General features: G+C 37.5%; 1 protein-coding gene across 1 annotated transcript; it reads left to right on the top strand.

Annotated features, from left to right (window-relative positions):
* Positions 1-6: 6 nt before the first annotated feature.
* Positions 7-27,372, top strand: LOC149044012 (cell adhesion molecule CEACAM5-like). Its single transcript, XM_089210820.1, has 13 exons — positions 7-106; positions 398-751; positions 5,319-5,573; positions 7,150-7,419; positions 7,827-8,075; positions 10,120-10,389; positions 11,049-11,288; positions 11,882-12,142; positions 14,300-14,548; positions 18,829-19,086; positions 26,348-26,398; positions 27,129-27,217; positions 27,367-27,372. The coding sequence occupies exons 1-13, from the start codon at positions 7-9 to the stop codon at positions 27,370-27,372; spliced, it is 2,652 nt and encodes an 883-aa protein (XP_089066946.1).
* Positions 27,373-27,997: the final 625 nt, after the last annotated feature.

Below are 27,997 nucleotides of genomic sequence, written 5' to 3'. Positions count from 1 at the left end.
CCTGATATGACGTTTGAACTGCAGTACAAACTCCTGCTAGCAGGTTCTTCCTATGATGATATTATTAAAAGGTATCATGTAATATTGGTATTATTCTTAATAGAAGGTAATCTCAAAAGATTTGTGGTATATCACATTTTACCGCCAAACTTTCACACTGGTAATCCTAACGGCATATGATTACTAACAAGAGCAATAACAAAATTTGAATGGGAAATTGCCATGTACTAAGTAAATAAATAGCTCAGGCCGATGAAATAATTAGTTCTTTCAACAGCTATTACGTTGGTTCAATTTAAAGCTGAATCTTTCACATGCAATGCCTGCTATCATACCGATCATATTACAATTCCTGCTAACGCTCGAATTTCTTTCCTGTTTCGATTTTACTTGAAAGCTGAATCTTTCACTTGGACGGCTCCTCCACCAGCCTGGACCCCGACTGACACAAATGACGTACGAATAATAAAGTTTTCTGTGTTGAATGGAAGTACTAATGTGGCTTTGAGGTGGAACTACACACTGGGAACTGGTGAATTAGTGGCATCAAAAATTTGGCATATGGATGGAACTCAGATTGCATTAGTAGGTTTGGTAACAACGATAAATGACGATCGTTTTGCTGTTGATAGTGAGGAAGTGGCCACTTTGATAATTAAGGATGTCGGTGAGATAGAAGATGCCACTATTCAGTATACGGTTCTGACTACCATCAACACTTGGAGATATAAGATACAAGTAGAAATTAGAGGTGAGAAGTCGTGCAAGTTAGATACTTTGGATGGATCATTTTGAAATGAGTATTCATTATGGCAGCAGTTGCCAAAATAGCTGTTGTTGAGTATGTTTTTGTTGGAAGCCCACAACTAGGGTGTATCCCAGCAAGCTTGGCAGATAACCCATATACACACGGTTTTTTGTTTAAAGAAAACTCCATGCCTTGCTCTAGAAAGGGTGTCTTTGTTTTTGTGTGGCTCACAGTAAATGTGGAGTCACACAATGTCTCAATGTGTGATATTTTGTTATATTTTGTTGGCACAGAAATCAAGTATTTATCGTGTGATACAGTGATTTTAGGTTCTGGGATTCGCTTGATTAGATAAGGTCTGTTGGCCATATATTTTTTGTTTGTTGTTTGGTATTTTTTAGTGCGTTTGTGTTTCATTATTTTTTGACTGCACTAAATTCTTAGGGTTAGGCATCCTTCATGAAATTTGGATCCAGTTGTGGCTGAATAAGACAAAACATGACTTTGCTTGTTTATAATTTTCTGTAAAAGAAAACAATCATGCAGTGAAGATCAAGAGGAGAATTAGGAAGATAAATAACAAGCAAGCTATCAGATAAATGTGGTGCAATAGCTAACTGTTCTGAACATTACAGGATCAAAGTCTGTCATTCTTTGGGTGAATGTTGTCATAGTTATTGATCAAGGTACTTTTTATGCAAATTTTTAAAATATTTTTTGTAGCTCTCGAGAACAATTTTTCGTGTGTTGTGACACTTTTGTAATTTTTAAATTTCAGTTTCCTTGAAGGTATTCAGTTTTGAGGGCGCAATTCTTAAATAAGCAAAAGTGGTAGTGTGTGTCCTGATGATGATGTGATCACAAACAAATTTTGGGCAGAAATCCCAGAAATGAAAGGCGTGATCAAGATTTGGCTGAGAATAGTAGTCATTTTTCAGCCATTTTTTTAAATTTATACAAAGCTTATACCCAAGTGGTTGTATTCTGGACAACAAACAAAGTCTTGTTTGCAAGTAGGCAAATCACAGAGAATTTTCCCATTTTTTGTGAAGCTTTTCAAGTCAATTCATTTTAGGAATAATTAGACCAGAGCCTGTTTTTATTTTTCCCTACATGTAGAAAATGTTATAAAGTAACTTAAATGCTGGGTTTTAAAAGAGGCTTTACACTCAGTGTCTTCTAAGTTATACAATTTTGAGCTTGGTTTGTAGCACAAGCCTTTTGTTTAAGTTTTTTATGGACAACGAAGATGGTGTGGTTAACCTGTTAGTGCAAACCAGGAAGTCCATGATTTTTCAAACTCACCTTTGTGTTTTAGACCACATTCTGATGACAATTGTCAATTCTTTAATTCTTTTGTGTCTTTTGTCCATGTCATGGAAGAATAAGTGGAGATATTGGGAAGTCTTGTTCTATTTGCTATTGATATCGTGACAAAATGATATATTGTTATAAGTACTTTATTGTGTGCACAAGTTGTTTTTTGAGAAAATGTGTGCACCAATGGAGAATATTCAGCATGTCAAGCCTTCAAAACAAGAAAACATCAAAATTAATTTTAATTTTAGAGAACAGCCCAATGTGACAGATCAACAATTCAAGTTAATGCACATACATAACAATTGTTAAGCTATCTTCAGAGCCTGGCTAATTTAACGTTGCATAGCAAATATAAACATGTAGAAGGGATGGTTCTTCTGGAATGTCAGATTGAATTGGCAAGATCAAGGTTTTTACCGTTAAGAAGTATCAAAATGAGGAACAGATTTTTAACTCTAGAGGTCACTAAGGACTGTTTATCATGTTAAACATAGAACCAAGAAAATCCAAAAGACACTGTCGGGCTGGTTTGATTTATTTTACAATGTAAGGCAAATTTTGGATTGGGAGATTAAGATTTATCAGGTTTAATCTAATCCATAGAATTATTAAAGAAAATGTGAAACAGTTTACCACAATACGAAAAGTTTTCTTCTTTGTTTTGAGTAGGGTATAACTGAAACTGTCTGTTTTCCACAATGCCAGATTACATGTATGTAGATGTTTGTTTAAAACACAGACATAAACAGTCAAATGCTCCACTCTCAACAAGGCTGTTGTATACAATCAGCAGAAGGATTTTCGAGTTATATTTTTTATTAGAAAAGTAACTCTATGGTAGTGTATCCAATGGTACATGTATGTTGCTCGTATGAATTAAAGAGCTGCATTAGTGCATGTATTTTGAACCACTCATTCACCTAACACAAAATTATCACATAATTGTTTGTTTTGGAAGGGCTAGTTTTGCCTTGTGGTTGATCTTTTGGTAAAGGTTTAAAAGGTCACCAAGTTATATTTACTTTCTTCATTGACTGCAATGTGAAATATCCACTTCTTTGCTTTTAAAAGTTCTCCAGGAATTGTATTTTGTGTTTAAACGGTATTTTGGTGATACAATTATGTGTACTTGTCACTACGGACTAGACTTCTTCAGATGAAATGCCACTTACAATGAACAACCTTAATTTTAGGGTGTAATCCTTCCCCACTGAAAAAGATTTCACATGGAATTAAGTGCCACCTTAGTCAATTTTCAATGCAATTCTCACATGCTTAGACATTTTGTTCCAAACAGATAGGTATCTTAAACCACCCCATCAGGTGTCGATTCTTTGTAAAGATATCACAAATAGAAAGTTTTGGCAATGAAGTGATTTCGGTTAGATTGCAGCTGTATTTTGTCAACAAATAAAAAGTTTTACCTTTTGCTTTAAATGGTAATGTAAAATATCTTCCCCCAAATTCAGTGGGTCATAACAAAATATGGTCACTGGGTCATGAAACTAGCAATAAATAGTAATCATTGTAGGAATAGGAGATTTTAGAGGTGGACATGTTCCTGACAGGAATATTAGCCTGTTACATGTTAAAGGAGATTCATGGAAAGAAACAGAGCAGTGAAAGGTTGATGCTAAAACAACCCATGGCCAATAATTATCATTCTGGCAATAAAGTACTGTTTCTCTTTTAAATTAATTACTTCTTGTTGACCATAAAAGCAATGATTGACAAGCCCCATCTTTTAATCTCCTAATTTGGCTGTCAACAAACTTAACATCATTGTCTTGTTCAAAATATTCAGACCACACTTTGTTACTACATGTTATCCTGAACATTTATTACTTATTCAGATTTGAAACAAAAGTTGTACTGCTAGTGTTGAAGAATTTTGTATGGCCTGGATACTTTACTTCTTAAATGTGGGATCTTAAGGGAATGTATGAAGAGACAATTCTGAAATCTGTGGAGTTATTTTAGCAGTTTTAAAGGTGACAATTGTAACCATTTTTGCATTGCCTGTCACTGCATTTCTGGAAATGAAGGGATAACCAATCAAAATAAGTTTACACATATTTAAAAACCAGAGGCACTGTCTTCTGTAGAGCCAATGAGTGAAACTATGACTAGAGGCAGCTTTTTTCAGCGAGGAAAAAAATGGCTTCAAAAAAGCATCAAAGCTCCTCTGTGGGCACAAATATTTGCCATTTTCTATATCTTCAAAATGATAATCAGTGAATGAAGCTGCTGTTATTTCCACAGGCAATGTTTCTTCCATTTTATTGCAAATGATAGTCAAATTGGATAAACAACAATTACTGCACTAAAAGGTTTTCATATCAAATTTGATGCACATAACCATCTGAAAATATTGGCCTTTTCCCATTTAGTAACAGTGACAGGAGATCTTAACCCTTTAGCCCCAAAGAGTGACTTGCATCCAATTTCTCCTTACTGAATCACCTATTAAAGGGTTAATAGGAGATAGTCTAGAAAGTGCATCCTTTTGCCCTGCTAGTAATGCATGAGACACAGCATGTTCTGATGAACACTTGAAAACTGCTTCTAGCCTGTGCTCAGCTGTCCCCTGCCCCCACCCCCCCCCCCTCAAAAGAAAAAAACAAGCAGGCTTTATAACTGCAGGGGGTAGTTGCACGCAGGCTAAAAATTAAAAATTTCATTTTCAACAGAGTCGACCATCATTCTTTTCCAGCGATAGGGAAATGAAGCCGTTTGGCTTGTGATTGACAGGTAGAGCTAAACTGAAACTCTGTCTGTGGCCAAAGGAGTTTCCTAATAGAATAACAATCTTTAGCTGGTAAATTTCTATGGTTAACCTCCTCCCCTCACCGTCCCTTTGATGGTCACATACTTCCTTGGTACAAATTTTCTTCTCTCCTCAGCCTTCTGCTGCTGTAACAATAAAAAAAAAGAAATGTATATCTTGCACTATAGCACAAATTTATATTTTACAGTATAGCCAGGGTAAGCTGGGAAAATTTCAAGAGAAGTAAATTTTGAATAGTACTTCTTATTGCATAATAAGCATGATATGTAATCTAGATGAAGCAAAGTGAAGCTAGAATACATGGTAACTGCTTGAATACGACAGCTATTACACAGTATATAATATATATTAACTGCAGTTGTTTGCCACTACCTTTTAAGATTATGGTTACTTTGAATAATTTTTTCATTGTAATAATGAGTCTATACTTAAGTAATACATTGTCGTATTCTTTCCTTCAAGTTCCACCAAGGATGACGTCATATAGTGACAACAAGACTGTGAATGAGGGTTCCAATCTGTCTTTGTTTTGCAATTCAACTGGTAAACCACCACCAAACATCACCTGGACCAGAGTGTCAGAGGATGAAGTGCTGTTTGTTGGAAATCCCTGGCCTATTGTAAATATCAACAGAACTTATAGTAGGACATACCGCTGTATTGTAGACAATGGGGTTCCAACTCCAGTGAACAGTACAATCTCCATCAATGTGCTTTGTGAGTACACCTTGTACTACCAACTACAAGTATCTTCATTCCTTATTTATTTTGCTTAATTTATGCGACTTAGCTGTATTTGCAGGGAAATTTTGATGTTATGTACTGATAATTTTTTTTCAGTGTTTAAGATGAGATTCTTTAAGTTATGGTGAGACTGGTGTATAGAGCTTGCTCTTATTTTAATGCATGTATGAATGTTGTGTCAGTGTAGAAGTACAAAACCCTTGTCGATGTTCCAGTAGAAAAAAGAGATTTCAATTTTGAAGCACGGACACTGTATCAACGTTAAAAACATCAAGTAAAATGACTTAACATTTCAATATAATGTTACCATCCTATATAATCAAAATAGAGAGGTTAGTGTTACAGCACTGGACTGCCTACAAGTTCTTCAATACGGAGTGAATCCAGGAAGAAAATTAACTGCACTTTCTATGATCAGTTAGGTTTAAATTTTTGAGACTGATTTGATAAATGTATACAAAACATGATCATGTAACAGGAAGACCAGCTGGCTGCATCGTAACAAATTTTGTGTAACGTACATGAACAGCCTAACCAGTCCAAAATGTACATTGACAAAGAAATCCGCGATTCAAGGTTTGCCTTCTTACAAAATTATTATGAGGAAAAAAAACCAGAAGAGGAAATGAAAGAAGAGACTGAATCACCAGGCTTAGATGGCGTTTACAACACCTGCTGCAGTTGAAGAAATTTTAAAAAATATAATTGTGGCTTATTGGGAGAAGAATGAACACACAGCTTCCTTCTTGCTGGAAAGGAAATGAGGAGACCTGATACACCCATTGTGGCTGATACAAATGATGCTGTCGGTCTAGTCATGAGGAAAGATTCTCATACGGCTTTAGCAGCAGTATCAGCCTTCTGAGCTCCAACTTAATGCAGTATCAATGCTATTATTTCCGGGTTAGAGAAATGATTTTAGAAGGAGATTTATCATATTTCGATCCTTTGCACTACTTGCAGCTCTCCTATAATACCATGAATTTTACTTGAATGGAAGAAAGTAAGAAGTTGAATATTGCAGGTTTTAAATAGCGACTCTAACCCTCACATCATGGATTTTCATCCACTTTTGCTACCTGAAGAAAGCTCTACTTTTACAGTTCAGTTTATCAGATTTTGACAGTGACGGCATATTTACACAATCAAAGCTAACGGTTATTCGTTGGGAGGGCTTTTCTAGAACGCTCCGGATAACATGCATTGTAGTTGACTATGGGTGTATTTTTCTAACAAAGAATTAATACTTACTTGCCCTCAGGAGCTGATAGTTGATAACAAACTAACCGTTACACCTTAGTTGGATTTGGTGACCTTTCTAATTTAACCAATAACTTCTGATTTCATACTAAACATTTGTTTTTAGCAAAATGATAATTAATGTTTTAAACTTTAATTCTCAAACAAACTAGAATATGCTAGTAATCATTCAATATGTAGTATATGCTTATTTAAGGCACTTTTATTTGTTTTACCCACTTACCTTACATCATTAAATGAAATCAACATTTGTGCCAACATAATCTATCAAATTCGTTTTTTTTTTCAGTTAAGCCAGATAATGTCACTTTGGAAGTTAACACAACAGAGAACAATGGCTGCACTGATATGTGGGTGAATTTTACATGCAGGTCATCTGAAGCCAATCCACCAGTCCATAACTATGTGCTCTTTAAGAATGAAACAGATGTTGGTTTAAGTCAAAAAGGGACATGGATAGAGAAAATATTACGTGGAGAAACATTTGTTTACAAATGTCAGGCAAATCAGCAAGTTGACAATGTCACAGGCATAAAAAATATTTCTTTATCTGTGATAGGTAAAATTTAGTTGTGTTATATTTGCATGCTAGTGTAATATCCTGAGCCCTTTTCTTACCTCAATATAAAAACTGTTTTATGTTATACCAGTTGTTTGCCGAAAATGTGTTAGGATTGATACAGGTCAAATTTCACTAAAATTTGATCTATGTTTAGCAATTTGACAGGATCATAATTTTTCAAGTGAGAGATTTTTGGAAATAAAGTCATTGATAATTTGAAATTGCTCGTATTTAAAAGACCAGGAATTTCCATGTAACCCCAGTGAACAGGTTTTTCGAAATTGTTTATCCATTGCTTTGTGATGGAAGTTACGTACTTTTTGAAGTTTTAGTTTAATTTACTCTTTGCTTTAATTTGCTTCTCATTGCCGCTTAAACCCCTTCTTCCTTTTCAAATCTTTAAGTTCCACCTGCTGTGGAACAGATGCAAAATGTAACAGTCCAGGAAGGTAGTGCTGTGACAAAGGAGTGTAAAGTGACTTCTGGGACTGCTAATCCAACTGTGTTTTGGGAGAATGTTAATACTGGTGAGGTCAGGTACGGAAAGCTGTTAAACATTACAGCCATCGGAAGAAATCAGAGAGGAGAATACAGCTGCTTTGCAAACAACTCTTGTGGAAGTGATTTTACGACGACATTCATTGATGTACAATGTAAGGATATTTACGTTACTTCTTTTTTTTAAATTGTTTGTGTTTACTCTGCTTAGTTTTTTTTTACTCTTCAATGTATCCATTTCGTCCGTTAATCACCCAGAAATAATTGTACTACTTGTTTTTGTCAATTATTTTGTTGTGACATGCCAACGTTAAGATTTTTTTCCCGGGAGGGGGATTGTAAGTGTTCTGGCAGACTGTTGAGGAAGATTTGTTCCCTGCAGTTTTCTGCTGCAGGCTTGTTTATGTCAGTAAATGTATTATTATAAGGTACTTTGAAAGTGATATTTTATTTTTCAATTGTGCATGTACATACCGGGTAATTAGTTTTTTACCTAAATGTGGCTACTTTTTACCAAATTGAATATAAACTTTTATTGTATTACATATGAATGTAAGAACCGAAGAAAGGGTTTGCATGCTTGTTAGGGAGTAGAGGTACCTAGCCCTTTTTTCATATGCAAAAACGTACAGGGTAAAATTGTCAGTTAAAAATGAAAGAAAGCGAAGAAGTGGGTTGAATAAAAGATCGTCTTCCCTCCACCGACTGACGGTCAACTCTTGGCCACTAGATCTCAGACAATTATTGCGGGCGACCAGCGGAGCCCGCAATCCTAATCTCAACATTGGTTACAAACGCATGCGCGGCAGTTATATAGCCTTGCAGTGACTCTAATTTAGCAAAAAAAGTCGTCCTTCCAAATATTTGTCCCTAGGGACACTAAGAACCAATGAAATGAAAGGACGTAATTTGAGCATAGGCGCTTTGACCACGCGAGATAAACACGAAACAGCAGTAATTTGAGCACAGGCGCTCTGACCGCTAGAAACCAACACCAAGCAGAAGACAATTCTCACCAAAGCATAGCTGTTTCACACTCCATAGTCAATGATCTTTAATGTAGTTGAAGGGCTCAAATAATATGTAAATTTCGCCTTCTTGAAGCTAAGAATGTCAAGAATCACTTGCAGTTCATGCAGAAGTGGCGGTCTATAAATTGGAATGCACACAACACAATTTTATCACGTGGACGACGTCTATTTCGTCGAAGAATCACGTGCAGCTCATGCATAGCTGGCGCGCCGTCCAATCAAAATCGAGCGTGTGAACTTGTGATCGGAACGTTTCCTGTTCGTGTCTGTTGTTGTCTGGTATCGAAATCTTCCGGCCATTGCGAGAGATCTGTGTTCCTCCTTGGCGCTGTTGAACTGTAGAGCGAGAGCTGTGCGTCCATTGACCTTGGCGTTGATCCATTGAAGACTTGAACTGTAGAGCGATCGAGAGCTGTGCGTCCATTGACCTTGGCGTTGATCCATTGAAGACTTGAACTGTAGAGCGATCGAGAGCTGTGCGTCCATTGACCTTGGCGTTGATCCATTGAAGACTTGAACTGTAGAGCGATCGAGAGCTCTGCGTCCATTGACCTTAGAGCGAAACCTTGTCCTATATCTACATCTATGCAAGAATAGTTATATACAATACAGTCATTTCGTTTCAGTTTTATTAACAAATAGTTTGTGTTTTTAACAGATATAATTCAAAACAATATTGATACATTTCTCTTTCCATTACAATTTCAAATAAATCATTGTTCCATTACATCAAATGACCTTGACTCAATCAATATGTCCATTTTATAATCAACAGTGTTTTTATTTACAACGTGAAAACACAACCATTTTGTCAAACCCAACACAAAATAGAACTGGTGTATAATCAAACTGGTGTTACTGTTTCACAAGGTCAGTAAAACCACTCTTAGGTCCCTTTGTCTCGTTTATGGGAAAACAATCAACCACACTATGCAACCCTTTATTGCGCTACAAATATAAATGCCCAAAATGAAAAAAGAACACAACGCCACTGTTTTACAATGAAATCGTTAACCTCAGTGAAACAAATCATGCATAGCCCTCCCACGCACTTCCTAACCTGTGGTTATTACTAGTAACAATAAATAACCATTAGGCCGTTCGAAACTTCTGGTTACTGGAAAATTTTTGCTTGTGTTAAGGTGGTTTATCATATTGGTTTTTCCAGTTGGGCTTAAGTTTGTCACATTGGAAGGGAGCAAAACAGAGGATAGTGGCTGTGATGACATTTGGGTGAATTTCACTTGCAACTCATCGGTTGCCAATCCACCCGCTTACGACTATCTGCTACTTAAGAATGAAACTGTGGTCGGTTTCAACAAGAAAGGAACATGGATAGAACAGATATCACGCGGAGAAACATTTATGTACCAATGTCGGGCATTTCAAAAATTTAACAATGTCACGAGCTCAAATAGTATCACTGTGACAGTGAACGGTAAGACTGAAATGCTTTTAAAATAAAAAATCACCATTTTGCTGCATTGGATACCATCTTTTTCTATTTTTACCTTTATGTTAAAAGAAAAGAAATAGAGTTAATCGTCTATGATTTTATTCTAAGTTGGCTCACTGCGTTTGATTAAAAAAAAAAAAAAGGAAGAACCGAGGCAATTGTTGCCTGTACTTTCTTTGTTTTGCATAAATTTTGTTTTTGCTTATTTTTTGTTTGTGAAATAATAAAAAAAACAGAAATAAAACCCTTAAGTAAATCAGTGAGTAAAGAACAAAATAGAATTCAAGGTACAACTGACCTGGATAAGCAGTGGTGCCAATGTGGTTCTGATTGGTTGAGATTATGGCAGTTTTTGTAGTCAAATGTAGACTGATTCTGAAGCAAAACCGGAGCAATCTAAGTTAATATATTAACACTTCATTTTATGGCGCTCTATTAACAGTTTGCACAAAAGTCAGAGCAAATACTGTCGTAACGTTTTCTACGAACGTGTCACAGTTTTCCATATCTTAAAGGCTTCTTTTTTAAGTCGTAAAGTTTTATTAGCATCTTTTCATGGGTTAAGGGGAGATGGTTTACCTTTATGCATTACTGTTGCTTTCTTGAAGGAAAAATTACTTCTGTCAATTTACTTCCTGCAGAGCTACCTGCAGTGGAACTTTTGCCGAATGTAACACTTGATGAAGGGAGCAATTTGACAAGGGAGTGTAATGTGACTGCAGGAAATCCTTCTCCAACTGTTTTTTGGGAAACTGGTTATACCTTTGAAGGAAACCCTCTGACTATTACCAACATCACAAGAAGTCAGCGTGGCGAATATATATGCATTGCAAACAACACTTGTGGAAGGGGGTCTGCGACGATGTTCATTGATGTACAGTGTAAGAATAAATACAGTAGATCTCTTTTTGTTGTTTTTATTCACCAGGCATAGTGATGTTTACTATACACGGTCGTTCTTTTTCAATTCTCAATTTGCGTAGGTTACATTCTAGTTATTTCGAATTTGGCTGTTCCAATCATTTAACACTCACATTTTAGTATTTTCAACATTGAAATATTCATTTTTTTTTATGCGGTTATAAGTTTTAACTTTTTATTAGACGGTTAAATCAGAGTTGCTGTCACACTCAGTTTAGTATGCGTAATTTAATGCACCTCCTCGCAGCTGTAGTCGCGTTTAACCATTTTATTTATTTCCTTTATTACTTATTTTATGAAAACAAAATTTATAAATTTTATAACAGGATATGATTTAAAGTTGATGTAATAATTTTTGCCTGAAAGTGGAGAGGAGAAGATTTATAAAATACGAAAGGCACTCGTCCCATGCTTGCTAGTTGACGAGCATGAAGTTTAGCTGAAGTAACTTTAGCACTGTACATTGTATGGTAAAATTGTATCAGTTATGGGTATGAAAATTTATTATTATATAAATCATGGTTTGATAAACTCTTTGCCTTATTTATTTCAGATGGCCCCGATCAAGTCAATTTAGATATAGCACCGAGCGGCACAGTCTGCCGAGGAAGTACTGTTCAGTTCACATGTACTGCTGATGCTAATCCACCAGTGCATACTTATGTGTTGTTTAAAAATGGTACAATGGACAGTACAAACGAATTTGGAACATGGACAAAGATTATGAACTCTAGTGGCAAGTTTGTATTAAAATGTGAAGCACATTCGTCCAAAGGAAACGGTACAAGCAAGGATACTCTTTTGAATGTTGATGGTAAGACTGCTGGTCCTTAACCGTTTACACCCTAACATCAGTATGCATATTCTCCATACCGTACTCTACACGTTTACGCTGTACTTTACGTTTAGCGTTTATGCTGTACTCTATGTCGCACCAATCAGATTGTTTAGGGTATGTATCTCGCACCAATCAAGGTGTTCAAACTTCAGCGAATTAACGCGGGATTCGGAGAGAGCGGTTCGTAAAATGAAATCATTTAAATTGAGAAATGTTGGCTTTTCCGTGTTTTTAACGTGTATGTTACCGCGCGTATGTTACTGGACACATGAAAGACATCAGATTACCTATAGTAAACGTGTTACTCGTGACGGGAAAATAGTAGATAGTTGTTCGAGGGCACGATCGTGGTTATTGTTCCTTCACAGACTGAGTGGAAAATATTTGAATCAAATAGTGCTTGAGGAGCTGAGGAATTGCACCTTATATTTTGATTTGAGCAGCTCTTTGACGGCAAGCTGTTTTGCAAGATTCATGATTTGTTGAGTGTGACGATTATATTTTTCTGGATTGGTTTGCTCGGTTGAATATCTGATTATAATTAACTATGGACGATTTTGTGTATGTTTTCGATGCCTAGGGAAAGTGATCTTGTGGAGTCGTTTGTGTTTGGCCAAGGACGAATTCAGATACCATTGCTTGCACGTTTATGTGATTTTGTTATCTAGAATGAATGATTTACGGAAGTAACAGTTTTGGTCTCGGTCCGCATTTTTGCCAACAAAATAATATCGAATATTGTGCGTGTTAAATATCAATGGTGACATCTCATTTCCATCTATATCTACATCTACTTTTATTAAGTTGGTAAAAAAATGTACAGACATCACACCAACCAACTCGCGCGCAAAGTGAGAAGACTATATGAAATTGTTTTAAAAACGATTTTGATCATGAAACAGGCCAGGAATATTTCACAGTCGTGATTGGTAGGTTTGGATCCGTTAGTGAAGTTAGGTCGTTCTGTTCGGTTCGTTTGTAATGTTAATGTCGTGGATGAGTCGTTTGTATGGTGCCGGTAGTGTATGGTAGCGGTAGTGGTGGCTAACATCAAAGACAGTGACGAACCGAGGAACAGACAAGGAGCAGTATATAAGATCAATTGCTCCGACTGCCACGCCTCCTACATCGGTGAGACTGGCAGGAACCTAGCAACCAGACTGATTGAACACAAACGAGCGACGAGGAAAGGCGATGTCAGCAATCAAATTGCTGAACATCGCCGACTAACGAACCACACTATTGACCAACTACTTTCAACTACTGACCCTGGAAAGCTGATTTACTAACTTGGAACAGACTCCCCTCATTATTACAAACGAACCAAACAGAACGACCTAACTTCACTAACGGATCCAAACCGACCAATCACGACTGACCTACGCCACTTGAGTCTTACAGCCAATAACATCACGGCAAAACTGACCAATCAGTGTACACAAACCGAACTAAGTACATTCGACTGACAACAACCTTTTCACTTGATTCTGATGTCACTTCCGCTTAGGTTGTCGAAACACTAGTCACCACTACCAACAACAGTCCTTCTCAGGACTACACTCACCCGGACGATCAAACTACTCTACTACATCTTACTATACTGTTTGCATTATTAACATATAACATTTGTCAGGGAGGCACTAGTTAGTGCGCTTAAGTCTTAAGGGATCTAAAGTTACTAAGTTGAGACTTGGTCAGTGTTGTTGTGTTGTATTCATTAAAAATCATTTATCATATCCATGAGGGATATCCCTAAATAGGTAACAACAAATTGTCAGGGAAACACTTAGATTGCTAAAGGTTAACTGCAGTGAACAAGCATCCCATCAAGGGGGAGTAGCTTTACTATTAGTCACTCTATGTCGCGGGAACCTTGGACACGATTCTGTGCTGAGAGCTGTACGGATATTGAGGAGACAGTTGTTTTGGGTAACGCTTAACTTTATTGTAGTGAAGAGGTCACTAGAATAGAGAAGGCATGACAGTTTGGTATCATTATTCAGAGCTCTAGCGTTTACTCTACAACATACCTTTCGGGTTACTCAGTGTTTAAAAAATAAAACTTTATCCTTTTGCTCATTGATTGAGTTACTTGTGACAAGTCTAATAGTATTTTTTATTTATTCCCACCAGACCCACCTGCAGTAAAACAGACACCAAATGTAACGGTCAAGGAAGGTAAAAATGTGACGGGGGAGTGTAATTTAACTGCAGGGACTCCGCCCCTAAATCTGTTTTGGCAGAATGTAAAGACGGGTCAATTCGTTGAAACAGGAAAGCTGTTGACCATCACTAACATCACAAGATATCAAACAAAATACGGATGTGTTGCAAATAACACTTGTGGAAGAGCTTCTGCAACCATGGTCATTGATGTACAGTGTAAGGAAGAATACATGATATCTTTACAAATAGTTGTAAATACCAGCACTAATGTTACAGTTGTCATTGATTTTTTTTGTCACAATATGTACCAAGGGCTGTGATGGAATTTCTAAATTTTAGTTAAGGTAATGGTGGATTTCATGCAACACTTCTTTTCACTCTTGCCATTTCCAAGCTGTCACAATACAAGGGTGCATTACAGTTAATTAGTTCGCATTTTTTGGGGTATTTTTAAACTATGTCAGTGCAAGGAAGTGGACGGATCTGATGGAGGTTCGAGGACCCTCACTTGGTGGAAAAAATTTCCCTCTCCTTCAACATTTATTTCTACCTTCTTTTTTGTTTCTCCTCTGCTGAAATAATTTTGTGCTTTTTGTTCTTGTAGGTGCTTGCTTGCATCAGCTACACAGTTTTGAAAAAAATACTTGTTCTCTTAGGGTTTAATGCGACCCACCTGCGCGTTTATTCCCTGAATACTTCCATGTTTCATAACAATACTTGTAAGAATTGTCATCACTATGGACACTTTCTAAAATCCCTTAATACTGACTTAAATAATATATTTTTTCGGTGAGTTGTTTTATACTGTAGCAGCCTGTAAATTGGAAATATTTTGACTTTTGAACACGTAGCCACTCCTTACTCTGTCAGGACGGCATTATACCTATTTGGTCATGTAAGCGGTTTTATTGAGCGCATAAGTTCTTTTTGAGGAAATACGTTCACCCATGGTGAGTATTTAGCATTGTAGTTGTTACCTTAGTTTTTACATCTGTTTGATTCTTCCAATCAAATTCGCCTTGAATTATCTTGGATGTTACCCCATCGGGTGTGAATTCCTTGCAAACAACCTACATGGGGCAAATTCCAGATAGACATCAACCAAATAAGGAGCCCAAGTTGTAGGCTTTGAAATGCGATAGTTTTCTCTTCGTTTAATCAATTTTTACTTGTGCGAGGAACGGAGACGGGAAAACATGCTTGGTTAGAAACTACTGGAGTTAAAATGGAGTCTCGCTTTTCTTTCCACAGCAAAATCATGTGAAAGATTACTTCCCAGGCAAATAGCTGTAACTGAATAAGTGAGACGTAGATATAAAATGACAGTTCGGGGACAATGCAAAACCAAAGTGTTAGGGGTGAGGCCCAGATCTCTTTAGATAAATTCAATCATTCGGCAGGATCAGTCTCAATGTTGTATCTTCTCGCAAAGAAGTCATGGAGTGCCTTGATTTGTTCTTCTGTCAAAATCGTGTCTTTGTAAATTATATATATCTCATTAATAAGACACCCTTTCAAGCTCACGATTGATGATATTGAGCTGAGCATCTGAGAGGATGAAGATATGACATTTAACATTCTCTGGGCCTGAAGATTTCCTGTTGATTGCGAGCTGAACTCCTTCTTTCGTATTTATCAATCCCAATCCACTTCCATGATAATTGTCTCTCATACTCCTAAGATCTATGAAAAGAGCGAATCTTTCATTTAAGTCCGTTGCATTCATAGCAGTATTATCCATCCTAAATATTCTGAAGACCTCATCCCACATATCTCTTGTCTTCATTCCTTGGCTGTAACCCTTATTTGGAATTGCGCTCACAACCGCATTCACTTCAGTGATGTCAGGACCGGAGGCCTTCTCACTTTCTCAAGCACCAGCGACGTACGGCTCGTAAAAAAGAAGAAGCTCCTTCATTGACCACTTTGGAAAATTGATGCTCTCATTGATGATCGTGTGCGATCCCTTATCTACTGAGATTGTCTTAAGATGACTGACGTGTTCGTTTATGAATCTCTATCCATTTTTGTACAAGACCTCATCAGCGAGTTCTTGACTGTGAATGACTTCATACTAAGCTGGATGTTAATTTGTGTCTCGTCATATCCTATTACGGCGTTGCGGGCAGGTGCAAGCCTAGGCTCGAAAAGAAGCTCATCAGAAAGAGCTCTTGGGTAGAAGATTCCATGGTCCATTAGAATCTTATAATCCGATGCAATCCAATTTTGTCCCCATCTACATCATTGAGGTTATTCTCCTTTTTTAAAAATTGGTTAGTATTTTCACTGACTTCTATTTTACAATAATAGATATTTTATTTTGAAATGGATGATTTTGGAGATACTGATCTTTATTTGGAACACATTCAGGGCGATGTTGATGATGATGAAGATGAAGGAAATACAACAACACTTTTTCGACCACATTATAATTCAACTCAAGGGCCAGAAGGTGAAGAAATTCCAATGAAGACAATGGGAAGAAGAGAAGGGGGCAAAAGCTGCGGAAAAAATTTTCATTGAATGTGATTCTACTTATTCACGATTCTTAAATTCAAATGAGAATGCATGAAAATCACTTAGTGGAATTTATCCGGTAAGAAGGCAAAAGCTTCGTAACTCAAGGTTTCTTATAATAAAACAGAAAGGCTAGGGTCAAAGATGTTTAATCAGGACACAAGGATACATCCCTTGTTTTCTGAAGAAAGGGGTGCAAAAATAGCAAAGGTTGAATCCATCACTCGAAAAACAAATAAAAACCCGAATAGCGAAATTGAAGAGGGGCAGAAGTCTATTCAGGAGGATCGGGGGATTGCCGGTGATGAGAATGAAGACAAAACTATAAGAGGAAGAGAAAGAAGTAAAATCGCTGCAACTCTACCCTGTCTCTTCGGTTCAATAGTCTGCTTCATTTTCAAGACTGCCGGATCAGTGATCAGCTTACTTTGTCAAAATGCATGGCTTTTGTTGATGTGAATCGCCATATTAATAATTGAACGTTTTCAGAAGAACAAGCTATGAGTCAAGCACGCTGATACCAGTGCGGCTGATATCAGTCCTTCTTTTGTCATGTCATGATTTGTCTCGCTTCCGCTCGAGCTTAGGCCGAAAAACGGACCCTGGCTCGAAGAGCTTCGGCTACGAAGCACTTCATCTATATTTGATGGTTTTGTCTTCACCTGAACCTCAGTTGAAATCGCATTAATTTTGTCTAAAGGGTTAGAGGTCGGCCTGTTGATCTTTGATGAACCCCCACCCATCTGCTTAACTCCGAATGATTCAATCGCCAGATTAAATGATTTGTTGACTCCGAGCTTCATGTCAGAACTTGCCTTCTTCAGGCTGTTATCATACCCAATCGTACTCTGAGTGTTCAGAGGAAGATTTGTGGACATGAGCCCAGTGCCTGGTGAGAGTGCAAGATGAAGCTTGACTTAAGCATCACCAATGGCGAGCTGAAACCTCTGAACGCTCTTTCAGATGCCTGGCTTTTTGATAGCACCCTAAACCGATACGAGAAACTCACGTTGGGCTTCCTTAGCGCTTCCTGATGAACCTAAGTTTGATGATGTGACATTAACTTGTACACCGACAATGCAATTAACGAATGCGTCAATTGACTGATTGAGTCTCGCCATCCCAGCCTGCCATGGAGAAGTCAAATTGCCCCTCAACTTTCACATTATCATTTCTTATGAAATAAATCAGATGCCTTTGATAGCTTTTCCACCCTCATCGCTAAACTTTCTTCCTTTAGGATATGTTATTGAATAATTTGCTTGTGGACCAATATATGACACGTAAATGAAAGGAGATCCGACACAAGTCTGAAGCTGATGACATTCCAAATTCCGCACATGCGCGTGTGAGTGATGGCGTATCATAATTATTATTTATTTGATTGAACACTTGATCACTGGAAGAGCCGACTCTCTCTGAATTCCACCCATCCCAGAGAGATGGTAATGTAGATGTGAAACATCAGAAAGTAACTGATCTGTTCTGGAACCTTATCGAGAGTTTCAGGAGATATTCCACAGCCTGTAGTTGCGCACCATACTGCGTAGTTGAGCTGTTGAGGCCAGTGGCGCATATTCGACCCTGCAAGCCATCTCCTAAATTCTGCACCTGAGGTGTGCTGAATTCTCATTTCTATGAACTTTCCTCTACATATTTCATTGAAGTATTGATTTGGGGTAACCAAGATCTTAATCTCCTCGTTGAAGCGACTTATTGCATTCTCATGAAATGGAACTGACGGCATCTCCTTTCCTACTAGATTTAGACAATAACGGTGCAGAAAGTCACTTTTCTCGTGATTGCAAGTTTTCGTAGATTTTACTTACAGAGTTTCACTGTACGAGAGTTAGAGTTGTGATCAGGATGAATTAAATTATATTCTTCATAGTTAGCTTCAGTGTTTGCTCGTGTACTTTCGCATGATAATATCTGCCTTTACTGAGATTGCAATTCTTTCCTTGCCTTTTCCTATCTAGATAAACCATCAACCACCCAGTCAAGCTCCACCATAAAGTTGGAGTTAGGAGAAGACAGGTCAATTGATTGCCCTGTGGATATTGGAAATCCCCCAGCTGTCATCACGTGGTACAAAATAAATGGTACCTGCGGCAATAAAATTAACACCAGCTCAACTTTGGAGATTCAGAATGCTGCTTTAAGTGATGAAGGATGGTATACCTGTTTTGCAAACAATGAACTGGGAAATGCAACCGTCAGTTTGTTGTTACTGGTTGGTAAGTCGAATAGTTAGTTTTCGAATCGTGCGGCCTGCTTTTGTCCGCAACACAGTTATTATCATTCGAAAGAAAAAAGAGGACATGACGCAAGTGCCTTCAGTAGTTTCTTGTGACCCTTATTAATTGATTTTTTTTTGGATGACATGCGAGAACTCTCCCCTTCCGAAGGAAAAATGGAAGAAAAGTCTTTTTTATTTCTTGGAGTCATGTTTAATACCAAAGGAATATTTAGATCTCTTGCATAGAGACAAGGAACGAAAAACTTTCTAATGATGAAACAGAAGACTAAATGAAAGTGAAAAAATCTAAACCCTTTTTCCTAAAGTGAGTCTTATTCTATGACTTAAGATAATTCTTTTCATTGTTAGTGAACAGCATGACTTTTTCCTGCATCATAACCAGCTTCCTACCAGTTAACGTCTCTACTCTTATCTGGTACAGGCAGTAAAGACTAAAGGTTTAAGCATTGTTATCTTAAAGACGTTGTTGTGATATACTCTAAATATCTTGACAAACTATGTTAAATTTTTCATACTCTAAAAGTCGATTAAACTTTCCCATTACGCGGAAATGCGTTTTCTGTTGAAATTAAAGGAACAAACGAGGTTCCATTCTAAGATAATAAAACTTTAATTTCATTTGACATTTCATCACGACATTATATTTCAAACTTGACAGTAAACAGCCTACGTCCATCGGCGATGGACGTAAGCTATTTAAAACACAGTCTGTTTGAAACACACAGAAAGACATTTTTCCAATGTTATTGTTCTTAAAAATTAAAAAAAAATTAGTTTTACTCTTAGGTTCCGTAAACCTTTCTGTACTTTTCTTTTATTTTGGGTGTATTTTAATGATAAAAACGATGATGATAATAAGGATAATTAGAGATGTAAGGATACGGTAGACCTTTGCGAGAGGTCCCTTGCCGAAAAATAATTGATCATGTCTTATTTGAAGCGGGACCACCAGAAACTATATATCAATGGAAAGGCTGTGAAATTTCATATCGGGCAACAATTGGCTTGATCTAATTTTTAAACTACTAGGGCGTGAAAATTCGAAACAGATGATGCTGGTTTCTTTGAGTGAATTAATCCGATATCAAATCGGAGCGTAAAAATAAATCCTCTGCACAATTTTAATCCTAACGGCTTCGTTTTTAAAATTTTGTGGGAATAAATGAGTTATCAGTAATTGGATCTTAGTGTTTTCGCAAAGATTTTTGGGAACGCCACGGGGCAAACACTGCAACTCGCTAGAAAGAAATGTATGCGAAAGGTTGTTTCGACGTCCAAAATAACGATTTTGGAGTGAAATTGTCGCTTTTTTCGCCGGTTATTTTTTTTTTTTATCAGAAATGGATTTGGATATTGTCGATACAAGGGCAGCGTAAGTTTTTGTTTGAACAACCATGAATTAAATAGTAAATCTACCGATTGACTTCTCACCATGCGCCAGGTTATTGGGAAATAGACATCGTACTGTCTCGAAAGTTAGAAGTATTGGCTACAAATCACCAATAAATAACTCAATGAAACCTGTTCAGTTTTTTTGACGTCTTAGTCTACTTCTAGCGTTTTTCTTGGCTAGTTAATACCGCGGAAAGAGCACTACAGCAGCCACCCTTGAGGCAGCAGGAGATCGAAATGTCGTGCTTGAGCATTAAATATTGGCGTGAAGTGATCGAGTTCCTGCGTTGCTTCTTTGTTGTGATCATTGAGAACGAACCAGCGTTGATAATCACTAAAGGAGCGATACATAACCAAATACATGTCTACAGTTTCCGCCGGAGTTCTCGAGATCTTGCTTCCCCTGACAAGATTCTCTGCGGAGTTCGAGGAGAAAAGTGGCAGCTCACCAACCCTTGGATTTTTCTCAAACTATCGCTTGACCAAGGGGTTTCCTCATGCTCTTCATCACTTATTTCGTCCTTCCAAAGAGCAACAGCTCGGTAAAAACAGTTTCCATCTCCGTTGACAACGACTTCTCTCCATTTAGGAGGCTTTTTTTGAGACGTCGTAATTTTTTTATTTAAGAGGGGTTGTCAGTAATTTTCAAGAATCCGGCGACAGAAGCAATAATTCAACTACTTTTTTATTTCCTCCAAAAGACCCCCTTGGTGAACTGTTTTCAAAAATAATATATAAAAGTTCCAGAGAGTTTATATTTTGGAAAAAAATACGAAAGTTCGAAGTCGGCCAAAACGTACCTAATTTGGATATTTTCTATCGGGCTTTCAGCGCATTTTCACAACGCTCGTACAAGACAACGAAAAATTATCTTGGATTCATTTTTTCATAAGTTGGTTTTCATCCCTTGGAATAGCTTTCCAACTATATTTCATCTCCAACTAAACTTTCTTTCTTTCGTCTGTAACCACCCGCGTAAAGTACACTATGTTTTGTATTCCGTTTGTACGCTGAATTTTACCATATTTCAGACGACCATAACATCGGGGGTATACGAAAATAAATAAAATAAAAGGGCTCTTTTAAACGAGAAATTATTTGTGTTTATCATGTAAAGATTTATTTTTGGCCCTTGAATAGCAAGCGCGCCAGACCAAAATATACAGCGTGCATTTTCACGGAGTTCAGTCATTTTCTTTGCTGTACTCCTATTGCAAATCACACGCTATTGGGACAAAACTTGACGTGTTTGGTCTCTCCTTCTGTTTTGATTCATTTAAATGTATCAATTTAACTTAAAAATTACCCTACCTTTATTGTTAAATGAACAAACCACTGTTTTAGGTAAAGTTTTTGAGTTTATTTTTCTCGAGTGCTAAATGAACAAATCGCTGTTTACAAAGCTACCAGCACTGTCGACGTGTTTTTAGCTGAAATTGGCCCGTTCCTTATATTGTTCTTAAATTTATAATCTATCCCAGTGGCATAATTTTAGAGCAAATTACAAAATGTTGTTGTAAATACGTTGAGCTAGATAAAATCCTCGCACAAAAAATGATTCGAAACGTGTAGTTGTCGCAAGAAAATACTCGCTTGTGCATGAACCTCGCGTATACATTCGGTGTTTTGCTCGGTTGCTTTTATGGATTGCTACCAATGTCACCGTAATTAAAATAACATGTTTGTGTAGTCCAGCTGTTTAGATACATTTTCAAATCAACTCTAGGATGGAATTCTGTTTAGAAAGATTGTCGAAGAAATCTGAGAAATAATACAACATATTCCTACTCAGACACTCTGATTCATGGATTACCGTAGTAGACCACTTTCTAACCCTGCTGAGAAATTATTCTCATGCAACATATAGAGAAATGCGCTTACGTATATGTAGTCCATGTTTTTGAAGTAGATTATATCTGCAGACCTCAGACTCCCCAGCTAAAGGTGTCCTGAATCAGTTTCCACAACGCAAATACAGTTAGGGCCTGTTTACATAGGGGTGGGGGACCCCGGGTAGGTGTCCATATAGTTTCTTATTTCATTTTTATCACGTTTACACGATAGGTGGGGTGACCCGCCTGGGCGGGTTGCCCGGTCTGCCAGGTAGGATAACCCTGTCAGCCGGGGTGACAATTTGCCACGTAAACGTGTCAAGGTGGGGTAACCCGCCTGGCCGGGGTTGGTTCATGGCAAAAAGCTCAAAAGCGAAACATGTACGTTTTAAAATTTTGTGCATTTCCTAGCCGTCTCATGGCAGAAAACACCAGAAACTGCAATGGACACACAAGGAGTGTAAAATGTTCACATCTCGAAATATTTAGCGCTGTAAATCGGTCATATTTGGTTTCCCAAACTATTCCGTATAACTTATTAAGTCAACGGTTCCTCGCGAAACCAAACACCGCGTAACACAACGTGTAACGCTTTCATGAATAAATACGTATGTGTCCGAAAATTGATCTTTCGTCTTTTTCGAGATGTGAGCTTGGGACGCCTCTGCTTAAACTCCTTAGTTGCAAGCACAACAACAACCTCAATTGCGCTTGCAATTAGGGAGTTTGAGCACAGGCGTTCCAAGCTCACTTCTTGAGAAAGACGAAAGGTTAATTCTCGGACACGTATGTATTTATTCATGAAAGCGTCACGTGTTGTGTTACGCGGTGTTAAGGTTACGCGAGGAACCGTTGACTTATTACGTTTTTAGGAATAGTTTGGGAAACGAAATATGGTCGATTTACAACGCTAAATATTCTGAAATATGAACATTTTACACTCCTTGTGTATCCGTTGCGGTGTCTGGTGATTTCTGCCATGAGACGGCTAGGAAATGTACAAAGCTTTAAAACATGAGTGTTTCGCTTTAGAGCTTTTTGTCATGAAAGCGACCCCGGCTAGGCGGGTTACCCCACCTTGAGACGTTTACTTGGTAAATTGTCACCTGGAGGACCCCAGGTAGGTAAGGTAACCCGCCTAGCTGGGGTAACCGGCCGGTTCATATAATTTCTTACTTTATCTTGATCACGTTTACATGATAAGTGGGGTGACCCGCCTAGGCGGGTTGCCCGGTCTGCCAGGTAGGTTAACTCTGTCTGCCAGAATGACAATTCGCCATGTTAACGTCTCAATGTGGGGTAACCCGCCTACCCGGGGTCGCGTTCATGGCATAAAGCTCAAAGGCGAAACACGTATGTTTTAAAACTTTGTACATTTCCTAACCGTCTCATGGCAGAAATCACGAGAAACCGCAACGGATACACAAGGAGTGTAAACGTTCACATTTCGGAATATTTAGCGTGGCAAATCGACCACATTTCAAACTATTCCTTATAACGATTAAGTCAATAGTTCCTCGCGTAACCTAACACCGCGTAACACAACGCGTGACGCTTTCATGGATAAATACATATTAGTCCAAGAATTAATATTTAATCTTTCTCGAGACGTGAGCTTGGGACGCCTATGCTCAAACTTCCTAATGGCAAGCGAAACAACAACCTCAATAAACCTCACCCCAGCACCCCGGGGTTGTAAGATTGTATGTAAACACGTTTTATTTTTTGACCACGGCTGGGCGGGTTACCACACCTACCTGGGGTCCCCCACCTCCATGTAAACAGGCCCTCAATTACAGTGGTGGAAATCTATAAAAGCAACCGAGCAAAACACCGAATGTATACACGAGGTTCATGCACAAGCGAGTATATTCTTGCGACAACTACATGTTTCGAATATTTTGTGTGTGCGAGGATTTTATTTAGCTCACGCTCACGTATTTACAACAACATTTATAGTTACATGTGATTTGCTCTAAAGTTATCCCAGTGGGATAGATTATAAATTAAAGAACAATATAGGCGACGGGCCAATTTCAGCTAAAAACACGTCGACAGAGCTGGTAGCTTTGTAAACAGCGATTTGTTTATTAGCACTCGAGAAAAATAAACTAAAAAACTTTACCTAAAACGGTGGTTTGTTCACTTAACAATAAAGGTAGGGTAATTTTTAAGTTAAACTGATATATTTAAATGAATCAAAACAGAAGTAGAGACCAAACACGTCAAGATTTGTCCCAATAGCGTGTGATTTGCAATAGGAGTACAGCAAAGAAAATGACCGGACTCCGTGAAAATGCATGCTGTATATTTTGGTCTGGCGCGCTAGCTTTTCACGGGCCAACAATAATATTTTAACATGATAAACACAAATAGTTTCTCGTTTAAAAGAGCTCTTTTATTTTATGTATATTTGTATACCCCCGATGTTATGGTCGTCTGAAATATGGTAAAATTCAGCGTACAAACGGAATACAAAACATAGTGTACTTTACGCAGGTGGTTACAAGCGAAAGAAAGTTTAGTTGGAGATGAAATATAGTGGGAAAGCTATTCCAAGGGATGGAAAACAACTTATGAAAAAATTAATCCAAGATAATTTTTCGTTGTCTTGTACGAGCGTTGTGAAAATGCACTGAAAGCCCGATAGAAAATATGCAAATTAGGTACGTTTTGGCCGATTTCGAACTTTCGTATTTTTTGCCAAGATGAAAACTCTCTGGAACTTTTGAATATTATTTTTGAAAACAGTTCACCAAAAGGGTCTTTTGGAGGGAATAAAAAAAAAGTTCAATTTTTGCTTCTGTCGCCGGATTCTTGAAAATTACTGACAACCTCTCTTAATACGTTAACAAGTATGAAAACAGGCTGTACATACATAACTACGACTAAAAGACTTAAATGAGCTATCTCCGAGCGATTTATGGCTAATTTTTTAATATGTGGCGACCATTACGCGATGACGATTTCACAATAGACTTCACGCAAGGAAAGAAGTTTATCGGTATATTTTATAAAATATTTCGTGGTAATTGTAAAAAAACTTACGCTTCCCTTGTATCAACATTATATATATCCATTCATGGTAAAACTGAAGCGAGAACCTGTTGATCTCTCACCAAAATGGTTTTTTTGGATGTATACACAACCATTTGCTACATATTTCCTTCTAGGAACTTGCAATGTTTACCCCGTGGCGATCCAAGAAATCTTTGCCCAAAGCGAGGATCCCGTTAATGGCAACTCATTCATTATTCGATATTCTTAGTGACTGCTTTGCAATTCTTCTTTTAGTTTAACATTTTGGGAATCTTTAGACCAGATCTTAACACTTTGAAAACTGGAAACACTTACCTTCATGAGAAACACAGAGGCGTCCAGAGTTTTTGGTGTGACTCAGAAAAACAATTTGCTCGTGAAGGACCATAATTCAACTGTCTGGGCGCTATTTCCATTTAAAGTTCTTCTTACTCCTAAAAGCGGCTTAAGCCCGCCGCAACGGAACTCTTTAATTTTTGCTAGACGTGTTCGCTTAGGACTCTACTCTATTTTCGCTGTCCCCATTCACAGCCTACTTTTATATAAAGACAGGTAGCAAAGATCACCACGTGCAACTGAAATCAGGGCATGCGTACACGATTGAATTTCAAGAACCAGTATGTTTGCCAGGAAAGATGCTTTTGGATAACTCACACTTTGTTCGAAAATACGTTTTAGTAAATAAGTCACGCTTGTTTCTATATTTTACAAAAGTTTTCTTGGAAACTGTAGTTACAATAGCAACGCTTGGTTTGATATGAAAAAAAAATCTCAAAAATTGGCCCTTGAAGGTCAACCGTATCCTTTTAAAAATAGTAATAACAGTTTAAAACGTGTAGTTTGTTATAACACAGGACCTTCCTGAAACGAATTCTGAGAGCCGAGCCTTCAGCCAAGATATTGTTGCCATCATGAAGTGAGTTTAGAATGATCAATGATCAAATTGAAGATTTCATGTATTTTAATTTTCCCTAGATAAGCCAGTAACAAGTACCGTTGCCACCTCATCCCAAACAACTCTCGCCAGTAAGTGTTTATTCTCATTATTTTCAACAAACTTTTAAAACTATTTCATCAAAATAGTACGTTCTTTAACGTTACTACATAAATTAGAGAAAAAATATGCAAAATGAATTAATTAGTATTAAAACATTGCTAGTAAATTTGTGTAATCAAATTCAATTGCGCGAGCGTGCTTCATATTCCTATTGTGCACACTCATGACGTCAGCAAACAAAACCCTCGAGAAAAAAAAATTTCCATCGGGTTGAAAATGTTATAAAACAATTGTGTCATACGTCAGCTGTGCGTTCATCGAGATATAAAGCACTTGGGAAGTTTGGAGAGCACTCAAGAAGCTGCTTCATATCTCGATGAACGCGCGCTGACGTATGAACCAATTATTAATGAGTCTGGAACTTATCGAAGACTCATAACCAGGGGTCGAGATGAACTATGTTATCCGTTCAAGACTCATTAGTACAATTGTAATGCGAACATAGTTAAATGAAGAAGACGTTTTTTATTGATCAAATATTAAAACACAGTGATAAGCAATAATCGTAACGTTTTCATGTTTATACTCGCATCAAACTTAAGAAGTAAACAAAGTCCATCAGGACGAGTTTTTTCGCAGGGATTATTCGACAAAGCTCAAGCTAAATTATTGTTAGATAGATTAACTCACTTCTCCGCACTTTTCCTATAAGAAGACTCTTCATACATTTTGTAAAAGGACACGGCTATTTATCTTAAGCTTCAGAAAATACAGAAGTTTTCCTGACGGCGACAATACAGGAGAACTGTAGTAGACGTTCAGAAGTTGCTGCAAAATTTCCAGAAAAGGTGAGATAATTTACTTAATATAATGGAATTTATGAAATACCGGTACAAACTTCATTATGTTGTTACGGTATAATTTAACCGACAGAAAGAAAACTATTCTCCTACAAGCCCAACTACTTTATTAAACAACCTGTATTATTCTTACTAAGGAGTGACTCCTAAAGGTAATACGATAATTATCCATTACAAATTTACTTAAGCCCACTACAAACTGTGACTTAGTTCTCCATCGAAAAAATTCTCAAAACTGTCTCCAAATCTCCTTGAACTGAATCTTCCTCGGTAGCTCTCTCTCGGTATAGCTTTCCAAACAGTCAGTCACTCTTGACAACAACAGCTAACTACTACTACACGACTGAGTCCTAGTATACATTTGCAAAGTATTCTAGGACATTCCGGAAGCTTACAACAGAATTATTTTGGTATTATTGCATCTTAACTAAGTGAACTAATAAGATGTTCTCTAATGTTCCGTGGTATACATGGCAGCATGATTAGGCTTTCTAGAAATTTTTAGATACTCCTTTTTACAGTCACTATCCATGACAATGAAAAGTGAATTTCAATCAATCTGTTCTTGAATGAAATCTTTATTTTTCGGTTCATCTTATGACGTTTTTAACGTCCTTTAGTGACGAAACAAGCGTTTGAATATATATAGGTTTTACTCCACAGCGATAGACTAGTATCCTCAAATGTCCTTTTAGGCTTGTCAAGTTGCCCTGAAGTTTGGCTGCTCATACGCCAACACTTTAAACACCAGGTAAAGTACGGAATGCA

Source organism: Pocillopora damicornis, chromosome 6, assembly GCF_964200805.1.
Source record: "Pocillopora damicornis chromosome 6, jaPocDami1.2, whole genome shotgun sequence".
NCBI lineage: Eukaryota > Metazoa > Cnidaria > Anthozoa > Scleractinia > Pocilloporidae > Pocillopora > Pocillopora damicornis.
This window is presented reverse-complemented; position numbering and strand designations above follow the sequence as displayed.